This window comes from Gorilla gorilla, chromosome 20, assembly GCF_029281585.2.
Source record: "Gorilla gorilla gorilla isolate KB3781 chromosome 20, NHGRI_mGorGor1-v2.1_pri, whole genome shotgun sequence".
NCBI lineage: Eukaryota > Metazoa > Chordata > Mammalia > Primates > Hominidae > Gorilla > Gorilla gorilla.
The window spans coordinates 60,269,252-60,285,947 of NC_073244.2; the positions used below are offsets into that span (position 1 = coordinate 60,269,252).

A 16,696-nucleotide genomic window follows, 5' to 3' on the forward strand; every position below is an offset into this window, starting at 1 on the left:
TTTTCCAAGGTCAAACACAGCTAGGGAGCTACAGGGCCAGAAGTTGGAAAAGAGCCTCGGTGGGTCTCTGCTACCTCTGGGGCCTCTGGCTCAGCTTTACTGCTTCCAGTTATTGAGCCCCTGAAGCCTAGGGGTCAAGGTCCGCCCAGCCAGAATGTGGCAACTTCACATAATTCATTCCTTCACCATCCATTTTTCCATCAGTCAGGAAGGACGTTGGTATTGAGGCTGACATACGTTATCAAGGACAGTAACTACCACGGCTTCCAAAGTTTTGCCAAAACCTCAGATGTGTAGCCTTCTGGCCAAGCGTCTGTGATTTCATATTGTTGAAGCATCCATGGTATCCCTGGGGGCTGCAGCTTTCTATATGTTTGCTGTGGCTGAACCAAGAAAGAAGGCATATGCAGATTTCTACAGAAATTACGATTCCATGGAAGATTTTGAGATGAGGAAGGCTGGTATCTTTTTTTTTTTTTTTTTTTTTTTTGAGATGGAGTCTCACTCTGTCACCCAGACTGGAGTGCAGTGGTGCGATCTCAGCTCACTGCAACTTCTACTGCCCGGGTTCAAGCGATTCTCCTGCCTCAACCTTCGGAGTAGCTGGGATTACAGGTACCTGCCACCGTGCCTGGCTAATTTTTGTATTTTTAGTAGAGACGGGGTTTCACCATCTTGGTCAGGCTGGTCTCGAACTCCTGACCTCGTGATCCACCCACCTTGGCCTCCCAAAGTGCTGGGATTACAGGCATGAGCCACTGCACCTGGCTGGAAGGCTGGTATCTTTCAGAGTGCAATGATCTTGGAATATAAAGAATTTCTTCAGGTTGAATTACCTAGAAGTTTGTCACTGACTTGTTCCTGAACGATGACACATGAATATATGGGCTAAGAAATAGTTTCTCTTCATAAACAATTAACAAATAAAAAAATTCATTCATTCACTTAATTAAAGACAGAGAGTGAGGGAGGGAGCCAGGTGGAAACTCAAGGTCAGAGTATTCCAGATAGAGGGAACAGATGGTGAGGAGGCTCAGAGGAACAGCAGGTCTGGTGGGCGCTGGCGGTGTGGGGCTGAGCGAGAGGGAAAGCAGGTGGGAGGGGAGACAGGGGAACCCACTGACCTAGGAACTGTATCTCCTTGGGTTATCAAATAACCTATGGGCAGGGTGCAGTGGCTCAAGCCTGTAAAATCCCAGCACTTTGGGAGGCCAACATGGGTGGATCATGAGGTCAGGAGTTCGAGACCAGCCTGGCCAACATGGCGAAACCCCGTCTCTACTAAAAATTAAAAAATTAGCTGGGTGTGGTGGTGCATGCCTGTAATCCCAGCTACTCAGGAGACAGAGGCAGGAGATTCGCTTTAACTTGGGAGGCGAAGGTTGCGGTGAACAAAGATCGCGCCATTGCACTCCAGCCTGGGCGACAGAGCAAGACTCTGCCTCAAAAATAAAATAAAATAAAATAAAAATAAAAAAATAAAAAGAAGCTATGGTCCTTATCCCCACTCTTCAGGTGGAAGGCCTGTCAAGGGGTGCGAGGGCGTCTTTCAAACTTGCTCTTTGCGATCCAGCAGGCCCAGCAGAGGTCCTTCCCCAGCACACACTCTGACCTCAGCACACCACCTGACGTGATGGGGTGCCAAGGAGACGCCCCAACAATCGGGGAGGAAACCGGGGAGCCGGGCTGTTGTTGTAAACACAGCAGCCCCACCCGAACGGAAACACCTGCGGCTGAGGGGAGGGGGCCGCAACCTCCTATTCCCCTCTGGGTCTCCGTCCCCTCCCTCTGGAGTCCATACTCCCTCTTTGCCCCTTGCTGGTTCTCTACTGCCCCCAGCATAGGGTGGAGTGGGTGTGCAGTTTCTGCGACTCAGGGCGGCGTCCCCCCAACCTGTCCCTGCCCCTTCCTGCCCTCTTTGATGCGGCCCCACTTCCTCTGGCAGGAACCCCCGCCCTCCCTGGACCTGGGTATAAGGCAGGGACTGGGCCCACGGGGAGGCAGCGTCCCCGAGGCAGCAGCGGCAGCGGCGGCTCCTCTCCCCATGGCCCTGTCTCCCAACCCTTGTACCAGTGCTGGGCTCAGACCCTGGTACAGGCCTGGGGGACAGGGACCTGGGGACCCCGGCACCGGCAGGCCCCAAGGGGTGAGGTGAGCGGGCATTGGGACCTCCCCTCCCTGTACTCCCATCTCTGCTGCGGCTTTTATGCGTCTCTCCCCTTCGGGTCCCACACATCCTCTGGTGCGCTCCTGCCTCACTGCCCCCACCCCATGCCTGTCGTCCCCACCTCTGTGTGATGCGCAAAGTACACCTGTTTCTATTGTACCTGCCTCTCGCAGTGGTCTCTGTGCTCTCCCCAGCTCTGCAAAACCCCTCCTCCCCATGTGCCACAACCCTGGGCCACCGTGTCTGTCCTGTCCTGTTCCTGTCAAGGCCCCCATCTCTGTGGCCTGTGTGTGTGTTGGGCCATCTCCGGACGCTTCCTGCCCACTTCCTTCCCAGCAGCCTGGGCCCCGGTACCACTGAACGGGCTCCAGGGGAGCCTCATGATGCCACTTGCCCACACCACCAATTTTCTTACTGCGATTTTGAGGCAGCTGGCGCAGAGGAAGTTTCTAGAATCTGAGACCTGTAACTCAGCTACTCACTGGGACTTCAGGTGGAGGGGCTTGGCCTCTCCCAGATGAGTTTCCTCATCTGCAGATAGGCCTGGTGCCCAACTAGGCGTGTGTGGTGCGTGCATGGGGCCCCCACCCTTGGCTATAAGCAGGGATAGGAGACCCAGGCTGAAGCCAAGACCTTTACACTTCACAGCCAGACAACAGGGCCTCAGCACATCCCACTCTACCTGGGTGAGCCCATGCCCACAGCAGGGAGGGCTGCAACTTCTTCCCCTCCCCACCTGAGGTGGTCAGGAAAGAGACAGACCAGGGCCTGGAGGACCCAGGGGCCTCCGCCCTCACTCACTTCCTCCCCAGAGACCGGAGGGGGCGGGGGGACAGCGCAACGCCAGGTAATCAGCCTTATTCAGACACCAAAAAGGTGACAAGGACCAAAGAAGGAGACCCAGGGGAAGGTAGGCATCTCAGTTCAGGCTCCACTGTCCTCACCCACAGACATGGGCAGGAGGCCTCTCTGACAGCAGCTCTGCCCAATTCCCCGAGGCACACCCCCACCCCCACCAATGCTCTGGTAAAGGCGCGGAAGATCCCAAGTCTGGCCTGGGAATGAGAAAATAACTTTATTTCATTGTGGGGAGCGGGCCGATGTCCAGCCTCAGAACTTCTGGAACTGCTTCTTGGTGCCGGCAGCCTTGGTGACCTTGAGCACGTTGAAGCGCACTGTCTTACTCAGAGGCCGGCACTCGCCCACTGTGACGATGTCACCGATCTGGACGTCCCTGTGGAGGCAGGTAGGGCCATGTCCTCAGGAGGGGCCACACCAGCAGACCCCAGGAGGCCCTCCCTCCCCTTCAGCAGAGGCTGAAGGCTCTCTGCTTCAGCTCCACCAAACCCCAACCAAGCTCTACTCGCCAATTCAACCTGTCCCCTCCTTTCGTACAAATTTTGTGCCAAGCACCAAGCTCAACGCTGTACACAGTGCAGGCCACCACCCCTCCGAGGACCGCTGGGGTGGATGAGCTCCATTTCACAAGCAAACTGGAGGCCCCCAAGTTGTCAGCAGCCTCACCACCCTTCCCCAGCAGAGCAGCAGGGGGATCCTGCAGCACTGACAACCACAGGTCCCTTATCGCTCAGCATCAGTTTGGGCCACCCTCCTCCCCACCCACAGGACTCCTCACCTTGCTCCCAAGATCCTCCCCGCCCAGAGGGCCACCAATATCAGCTGCCCACATCCCCATTCTGGTTATACTTGGCTGTCATCTGGCACCCACACTGCTTGAAGGTGCCCTCTGAGGGAGCAGGACTTTGTTCCTGGCTCACCACTGAACCCCAAACATCTCACACCAAACCTGGCACGTGATAAGCTCTAACTAAAACATGCTGAGGGAACGAACAAACGTTTAATTCCAACATTTCTGAGGTTCCCATCTGGTATAACATCCTAACCTTTTGGTTCCAACGCACCTGCCTATTACAGGTTCAGCACCCTAATCCAAAAATTCTGAAACGCTGCAAAATCTGAATTTGTGTGTGTGTGGGAGAGACAGGGTCTTACTCTGTCGCCCAGGCCGGAGAGCAGTGCTGCCATCTCGGCTCACTGCAGCCTCCACTTTCTGGGCTCAAGCAATCCTCCCACCCCAGCCGCCTGAGACTACAGGCACATGCTACCACACCTGGCAAACTTGTATTTTTTGTAGAGAGAGGGTTTTGCCATGTTGCCCAGGCTGGTCTCAAACTCCTGGGCTCAAGGGATCCTCCTGCCTCAGCCTCCTACAGTGCTGGGATTACTGGCTTGAGCCACAGTGCCTAGCTAGAATCTGAAACTTTTTCAATACCAGCGTGACACCTTTACTTTCCAATGGTTCAATGTATGCAAACTTTGTTTCACACACAGAATTATAAAACGCACTGCGTAAGACTACTTTCAGGCTATGTGAATAAGGTGTATATGAAACAAATGAGCTTCTTGTTTAGACATATGTCACATCCCCAAAACATCTCACTATGTATGCAAGAACATTCCAAAATCTGGTTCCAAGCATTTCAGGTAGAGATATTCACCCTGGAGAACGCTTTGATTCTGAAGAACATATGATATACAAATCCTGAGATTCTGGGGCTTCCCAGAGATGCCACCTCAGTCTTTCCCTCCCTCAGTTGGCCTTAAATTGGTCCGACCTGGAATCTGAAGGCTGAGAGAGCGTGGCCTGAGCAACCTGATGGGCCACTGCGCTCACCTGAAGCAGGGGGACAGGTGTACAGACATGTTCTTGTGGCGCTTCTCGAAGCGGTTGTACTTGCGGATGTAATGCAGATAGTCTCGGCGGATGACAATGGTCCTCTGCATCTTCATCTTGGTCACCACGCCTAGGAGCGGAGGCCGATCATAGGTCAGGTCCCATGGGAAAGAGGGCCATAGGTAACCCAGGGCATGCTGGGACTCAGAAGCAGCTGAGCAGGGATCCCAAAAAGCCCCATTTCCGGCATCAGTTTTACCAAGTGGCTTTCTCAGCAGTGCCCACGTGGGCATCTGAAGACCATCGTGAAAACAGACATCATCTGCCAATGTACCTGCACCTACAAGTTTGCATTCCTAACCACCCCTCTCACCCAGGACCCAGGAGTCTGGGCCCCAAGACCCTTCTTTCAGTATTTCAGGCCCCAGACACCAGTAACTCCCGCACTTACCAGAGAGGATCCGCCCTCGAATGGACACATTACCAGTGAAGGGGCATTTCTTGTCAATGTAGGTACCCTCAATAGCCTGAAAGGATAGGAAAGATAAAGGAGTGAGCCTTGGGCGGGAGGTTCCTTAAACGAGCCAGGGGCGTGGCCTCAGGGAAGCAACTACAATTCCCAGCAGCCCCAGAAGAAGCCACTCAGATGCAGGGAGGGCAACTCGTCGTGGGCACACGTGCAGGAACGCCAGGGTCCCCTTCTTTCTTCTGAGGTTCCCCGCACCTCCTTGGGTGTCTTGAAGCCCAGACCGATGTTCTTGTAGTACCGCGGGAGCTTCTCCTTGCCAGTTTCTCCCAGCAGGACCCTCTTCTTGTTTTGAAAGATGGTCGGCTGCTTTTGGTAGGCACGCTCAGTCTACAGGTATGAGGAGAAAACTGATGAGCTGCTAAGTTTGAAGCCGGCAGCCAACCAGCCCTAGAGACCTTCCCAGAACCTCCCAGACCCCATGCTCTACATTTACTTGCAAAGCGCCGGCGTCCAAGGCCTGGTACCCCAGAATCACCCTCTAAGACATGACCACCCTGACCTTACCTGTAATTCATACTCAGAGCTAAGCCCGAGATTATTTCAATTTATATACTCCAGAAGGCCTCTCAGGGCTTGCAAAATTCATCCTCCAAACCAGGATCAACCCTCTCACACCCTGGACACCTTTCAGCGAGGATCATTCTCCAAGACCCAAGGTCGCCCACCCAGGATTCACTCCTTATGTAGTACATAAGGATTCAGAATTAAATACCAGACGGCAGGCTCCCTGGATTAGCCCTTAGGAGTCCGTTTCCACAGAATTACCCCTGAAGACCGGAGAACTCCAAAAAAACCTTCTTAAACTTGGTTTTTAAGAAGGTAAGTCCTAAAACGCTTGAGCCTCCATTAACGCCAGGAGCCCCCAGGAATTAGGAAGCACTCATCTAGAAACAAAAGCAAGCGCCCTCCACTCCAGTTAATCTCTAGAAAATAATCACGGACGCCCGGAATTAACCCCCGAACTTGGCCGCCGGGCTCTGCCCTCTCGGACGCGCCCCTGAAGGCCAAGGCAGACCCCGCAGCCTGGCATCCAACCCCGAGCCCGCACCTGAATGTCCGCCATCTTCCCGGCCGCCTGAAAAAAAGAAAGCGGCAGCGGCGTCCGGGTTTCCTTATCGATTACGCAGGGGCTGGAGAGGAAGTGACGTAAGGAGAAACGCAGCACGGCCTTGGGCGGGGCCTCGAGAGCGGCTCTGATTGACAGGCTGCACTTAAACCAGCGGGCGATTCGGGCACCGTGAAGGACTGACGGGCGGGAAGTGGTAGACGATGTCTCGCGAGAGTCTTAGGCCCCACAACGCCGGGCGCGATTATTTAGGCAGGGAAGATGTGACCAGCCTTCAGCCCGCCCGTATTATCGCGATAGTCGTACGCAGTCCATCCTGTTTCGGCGCGGCGTAGGCTCCCGTGGGATTTGGATACCGCGTGGCTTTGTTCGTTCAGCCTTCAAACCGGATGAGGCGGCTGCCATCTTTTTGAAGGGCGGGCGGCCGGGGAGTGCTAGGAGCATGTGCAGGGGCGTCGCCGTCTTTGTTAGGGGCAGGAGCTGCCCACGAACTTTCAGAGGTGCAGTGAAAGTTACTCTCGGCCGAGCGCGGTGGCTCACGCCTGTAATCCCAACACTTTGGGAGGCTAAGGCGGGCGGATCACCTGAGGTCAGGGGTTCAACACCAGCCTGGCCAACATGGTGAAACCCCGTCTCTACTAAAAATACAAAAATTAGCCGGGCGTGGTGGCGGGCCCCTGTAATCCCAGCTACTTGGAAGGCTGAGGCAGGAGAATCGCTTGAACCTGGGAGGCGAAGGTTGCAGTGAGCTGAGATCGCGCCATGGCACTCCAGCCTGGCCGACAGACAGCCTGGGCGACAGAGCAAGACTCTGTATCAAACAAAACAAACAAACAAACAAAAAGCGGGCTCGGTGGCTCACGCCTGTAATCCCAGCACTTTGGGAGGCCGAGGTGGGCGGATCACCTGAGGACATGAGTTCGAGACCAGCCTGACCAACATGGAGAAACCCCGTCTCTACTAAAAATACAAAATTAGTCGGGCATGGTGGCGCATGCCTGTAATCCCAGCTACTCAGGAGGCTGAGGCAGGAGAATCTCTTGAACCTGGGAGGCGGAGGTTGCAGTGAGCCGAGATCGCGCCATTGCACTCCAGGCTGGGCAACAACAGCAAAACCGTCTCAAAAAAAAAAAAAAAGAAAGAAAGAAAGTTATTCTCGCCGAGTGCAGTGCGCCTCGCCTGTAATCCCAACACTTTGGGAGGTCGAGGGAGGAGGATCGCTTGAGCCGGGGAGGTCGTGGCTGCAGTGAGCTATGATTGCGCCACTGCACTCCAGCCTGGGCGACGGAGCGAGACCGTCTCAAAAAAAAAAAGCAAGCAAGCTACTCTCTCCTCATTTCATCCGCAGACGATGATTTAATTGGTGCCAGGGGTTGGGGTGGAGCGATCCTTCTGCCGTTTTTCTGTAGATAACAGGATCGTCTAGTAGAACTTTATGTGATGGAAATTTTCTATATCTGCGCTGGTGGACACGGTAGTCACTGGCACTCGAAATGTGGCTTTTATGACTGAGGACATAAATGTTTAACTTAGATTGTGTTATATCTAAATAGCCACATGTGGCTAAAGGCTACTGTGTTGAACAGCACAAGTCTATAGCTGAATATTACGGTTTTTTTTTGTTTTGTTTTGTTTTTTTTTTGGAGACGGAGTCTCGCTCCGTCACCCAGGCTGGAGTGCAGTGGCGCGATCTCGGCTCACTACAAGCTCCGCCTCCCGGGTTCACGCCATTCTGCCTCAGCCTCTCCGAGTAGCTGGGACTACAGGCGCCTGCCACCACGCCCGGCTAATTTTTTGTATTTTTAGTAGAGACGGGGTTTCACCGTGGTCTCGATCTCCTGACCTCGTGATCCGCCCGCCTCGGCCTCCCAAAGTGCTGGGATTACAAGCGTGAGCCACCACGCCCGGCCGGTATTTTATTTATTTTTAGAGACTCCCTAGGGTGTCTCTCTGTCGCCCAGGCTAGAGTACAGTGGCTCAATCATAGCTCACTGCAGCCTCGACCTCCCTCAGGTAGTCCTCCCACCTCAGCCTTGCAAGTAGCTGGGACTACAGGCATGTGTCACCATGCCCAGCTAATTTATTTTATTTTTAGTAGGGACAGGGTCTCGCTATATTACCCAGACTGGTCTCGAACTCCTGGGCTCAAGTGATTCTCCAGCCTCGGCCTCCCAAAGTTCCGGGAACAGGTGTGAGACTGCACCCAGCCTCACTCTATTCATATTTAAGTGCTCAGGGGCCACAAGTGGGGTTAGTGGCTTGTGTATTGTGTATCAATTAGTGCAGCTATAGAACTTCTTAATAAAAAAAAAAAAATTGGCCGGGCGCGATGGCTCACGCCTGTAATCCCAGCACTTTGGGAGGCGGAGGCGGGTGGATCACGAGGTCAGGAGAGCGAGACCGTCCTGGCTAACACGGTGAAACCCCGTCTGTACTAAAAATACAAAAAATTAGCCAGGCACGGTGGCGGGCACCTGTAGTCCCAGCTACTCGGGAGGCTGAGGCAGGAGAATGGCGTGAACCCGGGGGGCGGAGCTTGCCGTGAGCGGAGATCACACCACTGCACTCCAGCCTGGGCGACAGAGCCAGACTCTGTCTCAAAAAAAAAAAAAAAGAAATGTTCTTGTTAACTCGGAGTCTCCCTATGTTGCCCTGTCTGGACTCCAACTCCTGGACTCAAGCCAGTCCTCTCACTTCAAATGGTTGGGGTTACAGGTGTGAGCCACCACATCCTGTAAGAGTTTTTTTTGTTTGTTTTGTTTTTTTTTTTTTGAGACGGAGTCTTGCTCTGTCGCCCAGGCTGGAGTGCAGTGGCGCAATCTCGGCTCACTGCAACCTCTGCCTCCCGGGTTCAAGTGATTCTCCTGCTTCAGCCTCCCGACTAGCTGGGATTACAGGCGCCCTGCCCCGTGTCCAGCTAATTTTTGTATTTTTAGTAGAGATGGGGTTTCACCATGTTGGCCAGTCTAGTCTCTTAACTCCTGACCTCAGTTGATCCGCCCGCCTTGGCCTCCCAAAATGCTGGGATTACAGGCGTGAGCCACTGCATTTGGCCAAGAGTTCTTTATAGCAGGATACAAGACCTTCAAAAAGAGATGACTTGTAAATATTTTCTCCTAGTCTGTGGCTCGTCTTTCCTGATGGTTTCTCAGTCTTAAAAATTTTTATAAAACCCACATTCCCATTTGCTAATGGATCATGCTTTTGAAGGATAACTGTGCCATTTCACATGGAGTTGGTGAAATTGAAGATTATGCTCTAAGTCTGGTTATTTCTGGAGTTGGCTTCTCTGGTGGATGAGAATCCATGTGGGGACTCTGGCAGGGGTAGGCACCACCCATGTTCACTGATTCTCAGGGAAAACACAAGCCACTGTGGTCTCTTCAGACTTTTCTGGAAAGTTTAATAAGCCCCTGATGGAATGGTGTGGCAAGTTATAATCTGCCATCAACACAATGCACATCACTGTCCACTCATCTTTCTCTGGGGTAAGGTTGTACATGTAAGTATACGAGTACCAAACAGTTACTCCTGAATCTTGGCATCCAACCGCAAGGACAGCATGAATCTAGCTTCCTTTACTTCACAGCATGTTTACTTTTAGTGTTTAGGCTGTTTAGCGTGGGGACCTGGGTATGACGTATTACTGAACACGACTGCTAGACATCAGTAAAATGGGAACGGGGCCTGCCCCAGCAAGCTTTGACCAGGGACATTTTATGAAATTGCTACCTAGTACTAAATGCTCTGTATCAGTGCCCTTTCTGGGATTCAGAGTAGCAGATCTAATGGGTTCTCTTAGTGCATAAAGCCTAGCGTTATCTGTTATTCTAGTGCTTATCATTTGCAAAATGCTTGTCTCTACAGACCGCCGGGACTACAGCAGCCTGGCAGCAGGGCATGGGTCCATACTTTGCAGCTGAATTAGAATGAGACAGCTTTATATTAACTAGGAAGCACCAGGCACTGCTGGCCACATTTTGTCTTTGGTTTGTAAGCGGTATCTATAAAGGATCATTCAATTTACAGCAAGTTACATATATTCTGTATATTAGCACAGCCCATTCTACCCTCTTCAAGCTCCTCACCCCCCGTTTGCCAGGGGCCTGCCTCCACAGCAGACACAGTGCAAAGACGCCAGATTTCTTTAAAAGCAATTTATTTCTGATTACAAAATACAGGTGAGGAGCACGGGCGATGCCTGTAACCCCTTGGTTGTGCATCTTCCCAGTCTATTTCTGCTTCTAGAAATACCCTGTGTACAACAGCAAGCTCATGCTGTCCCCAAGTGCTTGCACATTCTAACAGCTGCAGAGTATATGACCAGGTGGAAAGTCCAACAGATGCCCCACTCACAAGATAGAGCCCTCCAATCAGTCTTCTGGCTCCCTTTCACTCATAGTAACTGGTGGCTCTTCCTATTGGTCATAGATAAATGACACCTGCACAATTCTCCGAGTGCTTTCAAGCAACTTCAGGAGGCAGTGACTAAGACCCTTTCCTTGCTCCCAGCTTCCTATGTCCCAGGCTGCCTGTGGCACCTGGACTGCTGCTGCCCCTGGGTCCCGTACATTCCAGGGCAACAATGGAGGAAGGGCAGGCAACGCATGAGGAATTAACAGTCTTTATTGGGCTCAGACCAGGAGTCCGTGGGTCTTGAGGACCTCTGTGTATTTGTCAATTTTCTTCTCCACGTTCTTCTCGGCCTGTTTCCGTAGCCTCTGCCAAGAATAAGTGCAGGTGGTGGTGGTCAGGAGGGGTTGCATTGCCCTCATTACATGGACTGCATCCCACCCACCCCAACCCCGGCTGGCCCTTTGCCAGTTAAGAGTACTCTGTGGGCAAGGCACCTGCCAGACCTGTCCAGGAGTGAGATGCCCCCCTCAGCACCAGCCCCTGGCCTCACCATGAGCTGTTTCTTCTTCCGGTAGTGGATCTTGGCTTTCTCTTTCCTCTTCTCCTCCAGGGTGGCTGTCACTGCCTGGTACTTCCAGCCAACCTCGTGAGCCAGGCGCCCCAGATAGGCAAACTGGGAGGGGTGAACAAATGAAGTTGTAAGGATATCTAAGCCCCCACACCCTGAAGAGCCGGAGCTGGTGAGAGCTGGGAGGTGACTGACAGCTGGACATATCATAATGCAACTGTTCTCTGCAGGCCTGTTAGAAAAGCACCCACCCAACCCTCCTGGCATCAGCTAAGCCATTGGCATTGTCGCCATTCCCGCAGGGACATCCGCAGACCATCGTGAGATAAGGACATCATCTGCCAGGCTCCGGGTCCCCAGATCCCTCAGCAGGCCTGAAATCTCCCAAGTAGATGGCGCAGCGTAAGCTGGGACTCACCTTTCTTGTAGGCTTCAGACGCACGACCTTGAGGGCAGCAGGAACCACCATCCGCTTTTTCTGTTAGAGAAAGAGAGGGGCTTAGAGCCGGGAGGGACAGACAGGGAAGGAGGTTGGCTGGACTGGCGTCTCAGCCAGTGCTGCTTTCATGAGGATCAAACAATGTAGGTAGTTGCGGAACATCACGGACGCCACAGGTAAGGCCGCTGCCTGCGGGGTTTGGCACAGCTCACCTTGTCGTAGGGTGGTGGGATGCCGTCAAACACCTTGAGACGGTCCAGAGCGGCCTGGCCTCGCTTGGTCTTGTGGGGCAGCATACCTGTTGGGTGACAGATAGCAGGCCCAGTCAGAGGGCCTCATAAGGACGCCCACCCTCCCCACTGAGGTGGGCCCATGGGGTGGCCTCAGATGGTAGTGCATGTGGAGTCATCTCATGGTTGGGAAACTCGAATGTGAGTGGGAGAAGTTCTCATCACCGGCCGCCTGCCCGTCACCACCTGCAGTCCCCATGCTCTGCTCACCTCGCACGGTCCGCCAGAAGATGCGGCTGGGGGCCCGGAAGTGGTAGGGGCCTCGGGAAGGGTTGGTGTTCATCCGCTTGCGGAGGAAAGCCAGGTACTTCACTAGGGAGAGGGGAGAGTGTGAGGCCTGCCCAGTCTACCAGCACCCCCAAAACCCCACTTCCAAGGGCCTTCTCAGAAACCCCAAGTAGCCTCTCCCAACACGGCTGCAATTGCTTTCAGAGCCTCAACACCCCACAGGGAGACCCTCTCCAGTGCTCCTCCCAGGTCCTAACTTACACTTGTTTCTGTAGAAATTGCCAGAAATGTTGATGCCTTCACAGCGTACGACCACCACCTTGCGGCCTAGAGGGAGGGAAAGGCTTAGAAGGGCCGAGCCGCCTGAGGGTTCTACCACTGCCTATGCAGTCACCCTCCAGACACAGCACAGTACTCGCCAGAGCTAAGTTCATGTTTAAATGAAAAACTAGCCTAATACATAATTACTTCTTGAGCCTGGAGTCCCCAACCCTGGGGAAGAGTGGCTGGCAGGTCTCAGAGCGGTGCATGGGGTTGATCTCATGGCCGTGAGACTCAAACGAAAGATGGTGAATGTTGCTCATCACTGACCTCCAGCGGGAGCCCATGACAGAGGGGCCGCGAGCAGCGACTTACCCAGCAGTACCTGTTTAGCCACGATGGCCGCCAGGCGGCCCAGGAGATGGCCTCGACCATCAAGCACCAGGACCTGTGGGAGACAAGGGCAAAAGGGCTCAGAGACAAGGACAGCCTTTGATTGTCCTCACAAGCAAGCATTCCCTTCTTTTGTCCTACCGTGCCAACAGCGTGCCTTGCACCCAGCCATCAGAGCTGGGAACTATGCACCGAGCCCCTTTCTACAGATGAGGAACAGGGACTGAGAAAGCAAGGCTGCCTCAGGATCAGTGAGTGAGCAGTTTAAGAGGCCCAAACTCCCCTCATATCTGAGTTCTTCTATGGGTATTTTATGTTCAGATTGTATTTTGCAAAGCAATTAGATTTGAACGAAGACCAGCAAGGCTCTGCCCACTGACTACCCAGTTACAAGACCTTGTAACTAATGAACTGTAGGATTTGGTTTTGAGACAGGGTCTCGCTGTTGCACAGGCTGTCGACCTCCCAGGATCAAGCTATCCTCCCACCTCAGCCTCATGAGTAGCTGGGACTACAGGTGCGCACCACCACACGCAGCTAATTTTTGTACTTTTTTTTTTTGTTGAGTCAGGGTTTTGCCATGTTGCCTAGGCTGCTCTTGTACTCCTCGCCTCAAGTGAACCGTGTGCCTCATCCTTCCAAAATGCTCGGATTACAGGCTTGAGCCACCGTGGCCAATCAATTGTAGGATGTTAACACAATCTAATTCTCTTCTAATGTATAGGATGTTTCCACCACAAATTTAATTTGGAAGAAAACCGAATTTCAGGTGGGATGAGATTAGGCAGAGTAGTCAAAAGCCCATGCTAGCTCTGCTATAGAGCACTCTGCTTTCCCCGGTAAACTGCTCAGGCACCAAACCTCAGCTTCCTCCAGAGTAGAAATCCTGGCCGGGCGCAGGGGCTCACACCTGTAATCCCAGCACTTTGAGAGGCCTAGGCGGGCAGATCAGTTGAGGTCAGGAGTTCGAGACCATCCTGGCCAATATGGTGAAACCCTGTTTCTACTAAAAACACAAAAATTAGCCAAGCGTCGTGGCAGGCACCTGCAGTCCCAGCTACTCCGGAAGCTGACGCAGGAGAATCACTTGAACCTGGGAAGCAGAGGTTGCAATGAGCCAAGATCGCACCATTGCACTCCAGCCTGGGTGTCACAGCGAGACTCCGTCTCAGAAAAAACACTAAAAGTAGAAATCCTCATTGTTTTAATGCAAAAGCATGAAGCACACACTGGTTGTTACACATGCTTTGTAAGCGTTGGTACAAAGACTCTTAAATCCAGACAAACTTCCTGAAGTCGTGACCTTGGCCCAAAATCACCAATTCCAATTTAATTTCCTCCTCTGTAAAATAAGGATACCAATATCTGCCTCAGGAATATGGTTAACTGAACTACGCAAAACATTGCAAACTGTGCTAGGCACGAAGAGACATGCTTGGTGAACACAACTTGCCTAGATCGGCCTGGCTCTGAAATGTCACCCGCCCCAACAACAAACTACTCACAAAGAAACCTTTCCAGGGCCAACCCCTCCTTTATACTTAAGAAGCTACACCAGGAGCCAGGGAAAGGGCCCCGAGGTGTCAGGCCCAAAAGATGTCCCATCCTTGTGGAACCATTCATCACAGCTCTCGACTTCCAGTAACACGCCTCAGGACAATCGCCAATCCCCAAAACGACGGAAAACGAGTTCATTCCCGAGTGCCTTGCAGCCAACAGCTCTCGACCCCCCGCAGAAAGGCACTGAGAATTAAAAGAACCGGAGCTGCAGGGGACCCCGATTAACACCTCCACGTGAAATCAAAGTAGCCCGCGCGCTGAGCGGGATAAAAATACCTTCCATTTTGGCCAAAACTCAAGTTCCTCATTGCCCCAAGACCGCCCGGCCACACTTCCGCGTGTTCCTCATCGCTGAGGACACACAAGGATCCAATTCGGCCAAGACTCTACCCCAGGGCCCCCACCCACTACCCGAGTTCAAGGTAAGCAAAATCTAGTTGTAAAATACCTGTCCTGTGCTGGAAGCTCTATCACCCTCGCCTCGAGAAGGAAATGCCGCATTGTAGCCAACCCTAGGCCTAAAGAGAGCCGCGGCATTTCCTACATTCCCCTTATCCCAAAAGACTTCCATTTTGCTTCATTATGGATGTTAAGCTCCGCAAAACATGCAGGAGGACAGAGAGGGTGCGACCCCATTCCGGCCTGGATCCCACCCGGCCCCTTGCCGCCCCGGCCCGCGCGGAGCCCACACCTGCACCTCCGCCATCTTCGGCAGCCGCTTGGGAAAGGAGGAGGTCTTGTCGCAGGGTTTCTTATCCCTTGAAACAGGGGCGGCAGAAGTGACGCAACGCGGTTGCGCAGACCGCTTTCTGTGTTTTCATTGGTCGAAGCGTTCTGCGCGTGCGCAGAGATTCCCGAGGGAAGGCGGGCCCTCTTCCGAATGTCCAATCCGGACATTCTTCCGGTTGGACCTCCGCGGTCGGCGCTGTGCCCGGCGAGAGATCACGTGGGGCGCGGAGGCGGTGCTGCTGGGGCACGGCCGTCCAGCCTCGGCGGCCATATTTTTGAGGGGCTGTTCATCTCGTTCACACGCTCTGTCCGCCATGTTTGTGAGTGGAAGCGCCATTACCCCTTCAAGCGACTGAAGGCTGCAGGGCCTCTGGTGGCCCGCATGGGGAGACCAGACCCGCCAGGCCCGCCTTTCCGCACTCAGTCCGGGCTTACTTTATTTTGTGAGACAGGGTCTCGCTGTGTTGTCCACGCCAGAGTGCTGTGGGGCGATCATGGCTCACCGCAGCCTCCACTTCCCTGGCTCAAGGGATCCTCCTGCCTCAGCCTCTCGAGTAACTTGGACTACAGGGGCGCGCCACCATGCCTGGCTAGTATATATATATATATATATATATATATATATATATATATATATATATATATATATACACATACATACATATATATATTTTTTGTTGTGGCCCGGGAACGGGGGGAGTCTTGACATGTTGGCCAGGCTGATCTCGAACTCCTGGGCTCAAGTGATCCTCGCGTTTCGGCCTCCCAAAGTGCTGGGATTACCGGTGTGAGCCCCGGCGCCTTGCCCATTCTAGGCTTAGAGATTTGGATTCCTGTGTCTGGTCGACTTCACTGTGACCTGGACAAACCCTTGGCTTTATCTGGGCCTCAGTTTATCCATCTGTAAAACAGATGGAGGTAGTCTTCCCCAGGGCCTCTAAGAGTGGATCAAGGAATGGCTTCTAGTTGCCTAGCTGCACCAATCCACTGAGCGTTCCTCAGAGGAACTTCTCACTTTCTGGACTGTTGGCCTTTGCTTCAGCTGGGTCCCTTGCCCAGGATGCCCTCCCCACCCCCTCCAAATCTGGCTTGTCACCATCGCAATGCCATTTGGCTCTGGAAAGCCTCTCTGCTCTCCCTGCCTGGGTGAGTTGCCCCCAGCGGGCTCTCACACTGCCTCTGTGCTATCTCCATAGGAGCCTGTGGCATCCTGCACCCAGGCTCGCTGAATCCCTTGTCTTCTCGTCCATAGCCAAGGAGACCTGGGGCGACTGGGCTGGTTCTGACTCAAATCCAGGCTCTGACATTGCCCAGCGCCGGCCCGGGGCTCCAGGGGACCTCAGAAAACACGTATTGAATGAAACATTGCATTGCAATTCAAAAACCAAGATTCTGAAATCAAAAGTACCCCATTC

The 16,696-nt window shown here is 53.3% G+C and overlaps 2 protein-coding genes, 6 non-coding genes and 1 pseudogene across 11 annotated transcripts; 1 reads left to right on the top strand and 8 right to left on the bottom strand.

Annotated features, from left to right (window-relative positions):
* Nucleotides 1-1,549: 1,549 nt before the first annotated feature.
* LOC134757692 (uncharacterized) lies at nt 1,550-3,147 on the bottom strand (annotated as a pseudogene).
* MIR150 (microRNA mir-150) lies at nt 2,034-2,145 on the top strand. Its single transcript, NR_106430.1, has one exon. It is a non-coding gene; the product is annotated as a microRNA mir-150 (primary transcript).
* Nucleotides 3,148-3,223: 76 nt separating the features above from the next.
* RPS11 (ribosomal protein S11) lies at nt 3,224-6,868 on the bottom strand. The gene is made up of 5 exons (XM_004061166.5): nt 6,440-6,868; nt 5,587-5,718; nt 5,314-5,389; nt 4,863-4,992; nt 3,224-3,401 (listed from the first exon to the last, which is right to left on the bottom strand). Exons 1-5 carry the CDS (start codon nt 6,452-6,454, stop codon nt 3,278-3,280), a joined length of 477 nt encoding a protein of 158 aa, XP_004061214.1. The 5' UTR covers nt 6,455-6,868; the 3' UTR covers nt 3,224-3,277.
* LOC115933376 (small nucleolar RNA SNORD35) lies at nt 5,103-5,189 on the bottom strand. Its single transcript, XR_004069225.1, has one exon. It is a non-coding gene; the product is annotated as a small nucleolar RNA SNORD35 (small nucleolar RNA).
* A 3,731-nt stretch (nt 6,869-10,599) lies between the features above and the next one.
* Nucleotides 10,600-15,866, bottom strand: RPL13A (ribosomal protein L13a). Of its 4 annotated transcripts, none has more exons than XM_004061159.5 (8): nt 15,244-15,866; nt 12,975-13,047; nt 12,600-12,665; nt 12,321-12,422; nt 12,033-12,118; nt 11,800-11,859; nt 11,364-11,486; nt 10,600-11,178 (listed from the first exon to the last, which is right to left on the bottom strand). In XM_004061159.5, the coding sequence occupies exons 1-8, from the start codon at nt 15,256-15,258 to the stop codon at nt 11,092-11,094; spliced, it is 612 nt and encodes a 203-aa protein (XP_004061207.1). In that variant the 5' UTR covers nt 15,259-15,866; the 3' UTR covers nt 10,600-11,091. The 4 variants fall into 4 exon arrangements, with proteins under 4 accessions (XP_004061207.1, XP_018870108.1, XP_055225909.1 ...); XM_019014563.2 differs by having other exon boundaries at nt 15,250-15,276; XM_055369934.1 differs by having other exon boundaries at nt 15,001-15,276.
* On the bottom strand, nt 11,639-11,724 carry LOC115933377 (small nucleolar RNA SNORD35). Its single transcript, XR_004069226.1, has one exon. It is a non-coding gene; the product is annotated as a small nucleolar RNA SNORD35 (small nucleolar RNA).
* Nucleotides 11,923-11,993, bottom strand: LOC115933381 (small nucleolar RNA SNORD34). The gene has a single exon (XR_004069230.1). It is a non-coding gene; the product is annotated as a small nucleolar RNA SNORD34 (small nucleolar RNA).
* Nucleotides 12,198-12,282, bottom strand: LOC115933379 (small nucleolar RNA Z195/SNORD33/SNORD32 family). Its single transcript, XR_004069228.1, has one exon. It is a non-coding gene; the product is annotated as a small nucleolar RNA Z195/SNORD33/SNORD32 family (small nucleolar RNA).
* Nucleotides 12,849-12,932, bottom strand: LOC115933380 (small nucleolar RNA Z195/SNORD33/SNORD32 family). The gene has a single exon (XR_004069229.1). It is a non-coding gene; the product is annotated as a small nucleolar RNA Z195/SNORD33/SNORD32 family (small nucleolar RNA).
* Nucleotides 15,867-16,696: the final 830 nt, after the last annotated feature.